This window comes from Ipomoea nil, unplaced genomic scaffold (genome assembly GCF_001879475.1).
Source record: "Ipomoea nil cultivar Tokyo-kokei standard unplaced genomic scaffold, Asagao_1.1 scaffold1940, whole genome shotgun sequence".
Classification (NCBI taxonomy): Eukaryota; Viridiplantae; Streptophyta; class Magnoliopsida; order Solanales; family Convolvulaceae; genus Ipomoea; species Ipomoea nil.
In genome coordinates this window covers 600,660-609,490 of record NW_017618368.1, presented here as the reverse complement: position 1 = coordinate 609,490, position 8,831 = coordinate 600,660, and the positions used below count along the sequence as shown (strand labels likewise).

The 8,831-nt window shown below is 46.2% G+C and overlaps 1 protein-coding gene across 2 annotated transcripts; it reads left to right on the top strand.

Moving 5' to 3' along the window:
- Positions 1 to 593: 593 nt before the first annotated feature.
- Positions 594 to 3,948, top strand: LOC109146836 (mitogen-activated protein kinase 7-like). Of its 2 annotated transcripts, none has more exons than XM_019294509.1 (3): positions 594 to 606; positions 2,131 to 2,734; positions 2,905 to 3,948. In XM_019294509.1, exons 2-3 carry the CDS (start codon positions 2,312 to 2,314, stop codon positions 3,607 to 3,609), a joined length of 1,128 nt encoding a protein of 375 aa, XP_019150054.1. In that variant the 5' UTR covers positions 594 to 606; positions 2,131 to 2,311; the 3' UTR covers positions 3,610 to 3,948. The 2 variants fall into 2 exon arrangements, with proteins under 2 accessions (XP_019150054.1, XP_019150053.1); XM_019294508.1 differs by lacking the exon at positions 594 to 606 and adding an exon at positions 1,896 to 2,003 and having other exon boundaries at positions 2,127 to 2,734.
- The last annotated feature ends 4,883 nt before the right edge of the window (positions 3,949 to 8,831 follow it).

Sequence of the window (8,831 nt, the reverse complement as noted above, 5' to 3'; positions counted from 1 at the left end):
AATAGTATGGACAAAACGATTCACAGATCGCTTAACAAAACCAAAGTCTACTCCATTTAACATAGAGGCAACTTCTTTAATATCATCTACTAAAAACCAAAAGTGGAATAAAAAGAATTCGCACTAAAAGCAAAATAAAGTAATTGAGAATCTGTTTCAATGTCTACGTTCCCAAGACCGGTATCTTTGAACCAGCTAAAAGTTTAATACACACTTTTAAATCGTGATATTTCGTGAATAAACATGCTATGATATTAAATTAACAATAGTTGTATCAATCTAATGTTATTATCGGGTCGTTATATCGTGCACCGCGGTGCATAATCGATTATGCACCGTGCGTCAGACACTATAGTGTGTCTAAATCGACACTGACTCACGTATTATTTTTATATTATTAAATGAAATTACACTTATATCAAAATGATACTACAATATATATAAAATGAAACTGAATAACATTTCACATATTTGAGTGTATATTGTACAATGAAACTGTAATTATATTCAAATGATCATGTAGTTGTGTTTTAATGAAACTATAGTGTATATAAAATAAAATTGAATAACATTTTCACATATTTGAGTGTATAAATATTGAATGTAGTTATATCGAAATGAAACTGTAATTGTGTTGAACTGAAACTGCAGTGTATACAAAATGAAACTGAAGAACAGAATTATTTTTTTGCGAAGATTCTGTTCTTTTCACTAAATAAAACGACGTCGTTTTGACAATATCGATTTAGACATACTGTAGTGTCTGGCGCACGGTGCGTAATCGATTATGTACCACGGTGCACGATATAATTTGCAGCTATTGTCATACCCGGCCTAAGAGCATCCACATCAGCTGGAAAGATTTAGGAGTTATTTGTGGGCCCCAGCATCCACCTCATTCTCCACTATCTCACTCAATCACAAATAACTCTTCTCCACATCAGTTTGAGATATTTAGGAGTTATTTGTGGACCCCACCATTTAACTCACTATATTTTAATTATTTCTTTATCTATTTTATTTATAAATTTATATTTTATTTCTTTCTCTATTTTACTCCAACATGCCTACGAAATTGTTAAAAAATAATTAAATAAAAGGATAATTAAAGTTAATTACTTAAAATAAATTAAAGTACATAAAAATTAAAATACAAAGCAAATAAAAATACATTGAAGTACATAATAATTAATACATTGAGAATTTTGGGGACATGGTTGAGAAAAAGGAAAATTGGATTGTGAATTTTGATTGGAAGTATTGTCTTTTTCCATTATGATAAAAGAAATTGAGTAGAAATTGAAAGAATTATAGAAATGAATTGTGAGAGTGGGATAAAATGTAAAAAAATTGTGAAGACATGTGATATTTATAGATGAATATATATTATATTTTTTTTTTATTTAAAGTATCCGTTGCCAGCAACGGTCGGAAATGTGACCGTTGCCGGCAACCGATACAAATCTGGCCGTTGCTCGGCCAGCAACGGCCAGATTTGTATTAAATGAGAGTGGCCGTCAGCTGGCGGCCACTCTCAATCGCCCAGCCGGGCGCGTGTCGCACACGCGCCAGGCTGGGTGGTCAGTGAGACGCAATTGCGTCTCACTGCTTCTCACTGCTTTATTGTTTTTTTTTTTTTTTTTTTTTTTTTTTTTTTTCTGACAATCTCCCTACATTTGCAGGGAGATTATTTTTCAATTATCTCATGAAGGGAAGATTTAATTCTGAATTCTCCCCACAATATCCACAAGTGTGGATGCTCTAAGTGTTTCAATTTTATAGCTCTCCCAAACTGGTGGCTAATCGAGGGCTAACACGTGACAGCAGCCTAACTAACTAACACCAATTGTTGGCAAATGTTCTAGTCGCCTCTGCATTTAATTAATTAATAAGCCTTCAGTCTTCGTTACTTTATGGTGCATGAATGAGCGGGCAAGTAGAAGATGACGAAGAATTTGATGTACCTCCATCTGACTTTTTGGGAGAAGAAGATGAGGAACAAGGTATACATAGCTGTCTTATTCTTTGAGATAATCGCCAATCTCATTCATCCAAATGCTCTCTTTTGTCTCAATCCCCCCTCCCAGTATATGTTAATACAAAATCCTCTGTTTGCTTCTTTGGAGAGAGAATGGCTGTGGGAAAGCAGAAAATTTGTCGGCATTAAAATAATCATTGAAAGCTGAAAAGGGGAGGAGCAGAGGATCGTCAATTGCCGGAAGAGTAAGCATTGATTATTAGGTGTTTGATAAAAGTTTTAGATTTGCTTTTGAAACATTAGTGAGTGATTTGGGGCCTGGGGGGAAGGGAAATGGCAACGCCGGTTGGGCCACCGAACGGTATTATGGCTTACGGGAAGCATTACTTCAGAATGTGGGAAACGATTTTTGAAGTGGATAGCAAGTACGTTCCGATGAAGGCAATAGGTAGAGGTGCTTACGGCGTGGTGTGTTCGGCGGTGAACAGAGAGAGCGGCGAGAGGGTGGCGATCAAGAAGATCAATGACGTGTTTGGGAATAGAATGGATGCGCTTAGAAGTCTTAGAGAGTTGCAGCTTTTGCGTCACATTAGGCACGAGAACGTGATCGCTTTGAAGGATGTTATGATGCCCAGCAATCGGAGTAGTTTCACAGATTTGTATTTGGTTTATGAGTTGATGGATACTGATCTTCATCATATCATAAAGTCCTCTCAGCCGCTCACAAATGATCATTGCAAGTATTTCCTTTTCCAGGTAATTAACATCTCTAACTCTAACCTAAGGGGCCTCACGTTCAGGGAGGACCTAAATCCAATTGTTATACCATAGACAAGTGTTTATGTTGCATTATGAATCCTGTCAAAAAATTATGCTTATGTCAAACTATGTCGAGTTTTGAATCTTGATCTTTTCTTTAAACTCAGGTCCTTCGGGGGTTGGAATATCTTCACTCAGCAAACGTTCTCCACCGGGATTTGAAGCCTGGGAACATCCTTGTCAATGCTAACTGTGATCTGAAAATATGTGACTTTGGACTGGCTAGAACAGCAAGCGGGGACAATAATGGACAGTTGATGACTGAATATGTAGTCACTCGCTGGTACCGAGCACCAGAACTGCTTCTTTGCTGTGATAATTACGGAACCTCCATTGATGTATGGTCTGTTGGGTGCATATTCGCGGAGATTCTTGGCAGGAAACCACTCTTTCCAGGAACTGATTGCCTCACTCAGCTCAAACTTATCATCACTCTTCTTGGCACCCAACCTGAAGCTCATCTTCAGTTTATTGACAACCCAAAGGCTAAGAGGTTTATAAGATCACTTCCTTTGTCCAGAGGACCTCACTTCTCTTCTCTGTTCCCTCAAGCAGATCCTTTGGCGTTAGATTTGTTGCAGAAGATGCTTGTTTTTGATCCATCCAAGAGAATCACTGTTTCACAAGCTCTCTATCACCCTTACTTGACTGGCCTTTATGATCCAATCCAAAATCCTCCTGCCCAATTTCCTCTCCATCTTGATGTCGACGACAGTGCCAGAGATCTAGCAGTTATTAGGCAGATGATGCTGAGAGAAATCATGCATTACCATCCTCCACCTGCTCCTGCATATGTCAACAACTTTTACTAACTTTTCAATTCACAAGATAACAAAGCTAGGGTGATCAAATCTCAGGAGAATCTTCATATCTGGAATACTTATGTGGAATTACTTATAAATAAATGTTCTGTATTAACGATGTGTGTCGGTCAAGTTCAGCCCTGCTTGATTTGAGAAGGAAGTGGTTAAATGGTTAATGTCCTACTACTTATCACCAATTAGTTTTAAGAATGATAACTAAAGAAGTATAGCATTTGATTATTAGAATTATTTTATAATTTTGTATTTAATTATGGAACAGTTTTCCTCTCTTTAAACTCAAGATTTTGTTTAAGCTTCTGAATTATCAAGATTGCTTTTCTTTTTTCATTATCTTTGTTGGTAGTTTTGCCTAAGCTGCAAAACTACTTTCATTGCTCGTAATTAGTCTACTGGCAACAAATTTGTCCTACATTCCTTATCCATGCCATGTGTTTATTATATTACAGCTAAGGTATCTGAAAAAGGAAACTATAACATATCCAAATAATTTGCTTCTTGATAATTGATATTCATGTACTACATATAACTTAGCTAACCATATAACATGCTGATAATGCTCATAACCAGAGAGCTGTATCATTATTTATTCCTTTTGACACTGTATGTCAGAGAGGGGATTTTTTGCATGATGGGAATCCCGCAGCCACTATTTAAGGACAAACCCTGTCTTGTGATCCTAGTCGACAAAGAACAACAAGGAGATAAACCAGCTTAGATTGTCCATAGCTGACTGGCTCAAACTAAAAAAGCTTATAGGCAGCTCTCGCAGCGAGTCGAACTTGTAATCCTATAGTTACCAATTAACTCAACCGTCTAACCAATTTGGTTGGGTTGCCTCTAGAGTGTAGGAAAGTATAAACCTATATATATATATGGTAGGGAATATCCCGACCGACATAAGCTCCACCACGACCGACTTGCCTTTGTCTATGTCTTTTAGTCTTTGCAGGTAGCAGGTCGGGCTTTCCATGAAGACCCCGGTCGGGAGGCGACCGGGAATTGCCCGAGCGCTGGTGTCGACCACCGAGCGGTAGCCCTTTGGCGAGAGAGCTGGCAAAAGGACACGTGGCGGCTCTTCACGACGACAGACAGGGCACCCGGGAGGATGACACGTGGTGGCTATGTGGAGGACATGCCGAACGGCTGGAATCCTATCACCGGCATAGCGGCTATAAATACCCACAGTAGCTACAGTGTAAGGGACTTTTGGACGATCGATAGGTTGTTGTTAGAGAATCCCGACCGCACTCAGTCGGTACTCAGAGCAACCAAGTAGATTGTACTTAGGGCCTTTACCGTGATCAATAAAGTCTTTTATTTGCTTTAAACGATCTCGGGTTATTTTATATTGCTTGCGTATAATTAGCAGTATCATTTTGGCGCCGTCCGTGGGGACCTGTGCAACAAAGCTACGTCTTGACGAGCACTCGGCCTCTTTACAACAATGTATCCGTGGGCATACAACAACTTCGCCGACGACCAAGCGAATGCGGCGAGCTCATCTGACCATCACGCTACCCAACAGCAAGGTCAGACGGTCGATCTAAACCTCAACCTCTCGCCACCGCATCCATCAAACACATACCCGGCCGCCCAACAGCCGGTGAACTACATACAACCGGGATATCAGACGCCCGGTCAGCAATACCCGCAACCGATGATGTATCCCGGTCAGTATCCGTACCCGGTTCCACCTCAACCGTATGGGTATTGGCCAGGCCAACCGATGTACTATACTCCTCCGGTTGGCTACCCACCGTTCACGCCTGCGTACACGGCTCCAGCCGCCGCCCCTCCAGTATACCCGGCCGCTCAGGTAGAGCCGCAGCGTCAGCCCACTTCTCGGGCTCGACGCTCGGCTTGTTCGCGGTTGGGGTCGGGGGGTGCTGTTGCGATGGAGGCACCACGGCAGGCCCAGCAAGCAGAAGAGGTTCTCGCCCAAGCGGAGGACCCCGAAGAAGTTGCCCGAGCGGTAGCTTTTGACCGTCTTCGACCGGAAATGCGGCAAAGATTGGGACCCCAAGATCCGAATCGCCAATCGGAAGACGTGCACATGCAGGACGCTAGTCAGGAGGCTTCATCCGGGCATAGCGGGTCGAGATCACACCGACGGCGACGCGCTCGGGAAACAGCCCAAGCCGTCCAAACCGCCGAGCTCAACGAAACCCGAGGATTGCTCTATAACCTCCAGGCGAAAGTTGCGCAGCTCAGGAATGCGTACCCTGCAACACCCCCGGTCAACCAATCGACTCTGCACCAGACGCCTTTCGCAGCAGCGGTAATGGCCCAGCCTTACCCGCTCGACTTGAAGGTCTCTGGAGAGAAGAGTTATGACGGACGGGCAGACCCTGAAGCCCATGTGAATGATTTTTACAGCAACATGATGATGAAGGGCGTTTCAGACGCCGTAATGTGTAGGGCATTCTACTCTACGCTCACCAGTCGAGCAGCAGAATGGTTTCGGACCTTACAACCGGGCTCGATCGACAGATTTGACACGTTGGCGATCAAGTTTGTGAGGAAATTCATTACTTCCAAAGTGGTGAGAAAGTCCTATATGTATCTTGAGAAGGCCAAGCAGCTAGAAGGGGAAAGCTTGACCGATTTCCTCGTCAAGTGGAAGGCAGCGGTCGGGGAGGTCGAGCCTATGGACGATGCGACCGCCACCCATATGCTCCACATATCTCTCCGGGCGGGACATTTGTATCAAGACTTCATCCTTCACCCCCCGACCAGTTATGAGGAGGCCCTTCGGAGGGTCACAGATTATGCCAACGCCGGCGAGGCGAATGCCGTAAAGCGCTTGCAGGAGGTCGGCTCTTCGTCCCGTAAACCGGCCGGCCGGGCGGAACATCGGTCGGGAGATGACAATCCCCGATCCCGCATTAGGCCTGGCGAGTTTACGGCCTTGAATCGATCCGCAGCGGAGGCCATGCAGTACGCCCAGTCCTGCAATCTCATCAAACTCCCCCATCCCGATCGAGACGGCCCGGACAAGAGTAAGCATTGTGCTTACCATCGATGCGCTGGGCATGACACCGAGGAGTGTACCCACTTGCGCCAATTGTTGGAAGATCTGCTTAACATGGGAAAATTGGACAAGTGCGTGGGGAAGAGAGAAGACAATAAGAGGAATACCGATCGGCGAGATCACAGGCGTTCTCATCACCGCTCCGATCGATCAGGTCAGGACCGAAGAGACGATCGAAGGGACGATCGTCATGATGACCGACGGGACCCTGACCCTCTGTCTGGTAGCCGCCCGTCCGGAAAGCCAACCATCCATGTCATTTTTGGTGGGCTGGAAGATGCTTCCCGACCGCGGACCAATTGCCCGGTCGCTATAGTGGATTCCCGGGAGACCGGGAAGAGGCAGAAGATGGAGCCCATAACCTTCACCGTTGAAGACCAACCTAGCAGCAGTGACCACGGCATGGAGGCGCTCGTGGTCACGATTGACGTTAAGGGGACAGACGTCCAGAGGGTTATGGTCGATACGGGCAGCAGTGTGAACGTCCTATACTTGGACGTCTTTGAGAAGCTTGGCCTCGACAGGAAGGAGCTGACTCCGGTCGGTGTACCACTGTCAGGATTTACCGGGGCTCTTATTTACCCCGAGGGAAAAATAACGCTCCCGGTCGAGATCGGCACACCTCCAAAGTCGATCAAAACGGAGCTGGAATTTGTTGTGGTCAACCTCCATTGCGTCCACAACATAATCTTGGGCCGACCCGCCATTATGAAGATCGGTGGGATAATTTCTATGCCCCACCTGTGCATGAAATTCCCCACCCCCAATGGGGTCGGTGTGGTCCGTGGCGATGTCCAATCCGCCCGGAAATGTTACACCTGAGCGGTTAATAGACGCGACTCCGGTTCATCTTCCCGGGTGAACACCATAGCCAAGGAGGAGGCTAAGGATCGGAAGGAACAACCTGAGCCTTCCGAAGAAACAGAAGAGGTTCCCCTGTCCGAGGACCGCCCGGATAGGAAGATCAAGATTGGCCGAGCCCTCACCCCCGAGCTTCGAGCGAAAGTTTTGGCCATACTCCGGGAGTATGCTGATATCTTTGCGTGGGGGCCTGAAGACATGCCCGGGATCGATCGATCGGTCATCTGCCACAAATTGGCCGTCGATCCCACAGCCAAGCCGGTCGTGCAGAAAACACGACACCTTTCCTCCGATCGCCGCGAATTTGTTAGAGAAGAAGTCAAAAAAATGGCGGCGATCGAGCACATCCGTCCGGTGGTTTATCCCGAGTGGGTGGCAAATATCGTTCTTGTTCCTAAGCCCCCAGCATGGAGGATGTGCATCGATTTTACGGACCTCAACAAGGCCTGTCCGCTCGACCCGTATCCTCTACCGAGTATTCACCAGATGGTCGACGAGACGGCCGGGGCCGAATTAATGAGCTTCATGGATGCTTTCAAGGGGTACCATCAGATCATGATGCACCATGAAGACGAGAGCAAGACAGCCTTCGTGACCCCGGACGGGCTGTATTGTTAGCGAGTGATGCCGTTCGGCCTCCGGAACGCAGGAGCGACCTACCAGAGGATGGTCAACATGCTCTTTGCCGATCTATTGGGCCGAACGATGGAAGCTTACATCGATGACATGTTGGTCAAGAGTCGGGACCGATCCGACCACACTCGGGATCTCCGGGAGTGCTTCCAGATCATGAGGAAGTACCAGTTGCGGCTGAACCCGACCAAGTGCACATTCGCGGTTCAGACTGGCAAGTTCCTCGGCTATATGATGACCAAGAGAGGAATTGAGCCCAACCCGGCCAAAGTAAAAGCGATTCTGGACATGCAACCACCTTCCACCGTTCGGGAAGTCCAGCAATTGACCGGTCGGTTGGCAGCCCTCAGCCGGTTCCTCTCCAAGCTAGCCGAGCGCGCTTTACCTTTCTTCAAGGTATTGCGGAAGGTTAATGGATTCGTCTGGGACGAAGAGTGCCGAGCGGCTTTTGATGAGCTGAAGGAATATCTCATGTCACCGATCGTGCTCTCAAAGCCTGAGCTCGGAGAAGAGCTAGACGTGTACCTCGCCGTGTCCGATCGCGCAGTAAGCGCAGTGTTGTGCCGAACCGATCCGGAAGGGGTCCAGCGACCGGTGTACTATGTAAGCCACGCGCTACATGGTCCTGAGCTCCGGTACTCCCGGCTAGAGAAGGTCGTCTACGCCTTATACATTGCCGCGAAGA

Coding starts and splice junctions, on each gene's coding strand:
- LOC109146836 (XM_019294509.1), top strand. CDS start 2,312: ATGGCAACGCCGGTTGGGCCACCGAACGGTATTATGGCTTACGGGAAG. Junction 2,735..2,904: donor GCAAGTATTTCCTTTTCCAG/GTAATTAACATC, acceptor CTTTAAACTCAG/GTCCTTCGGGGGTTGGAATA.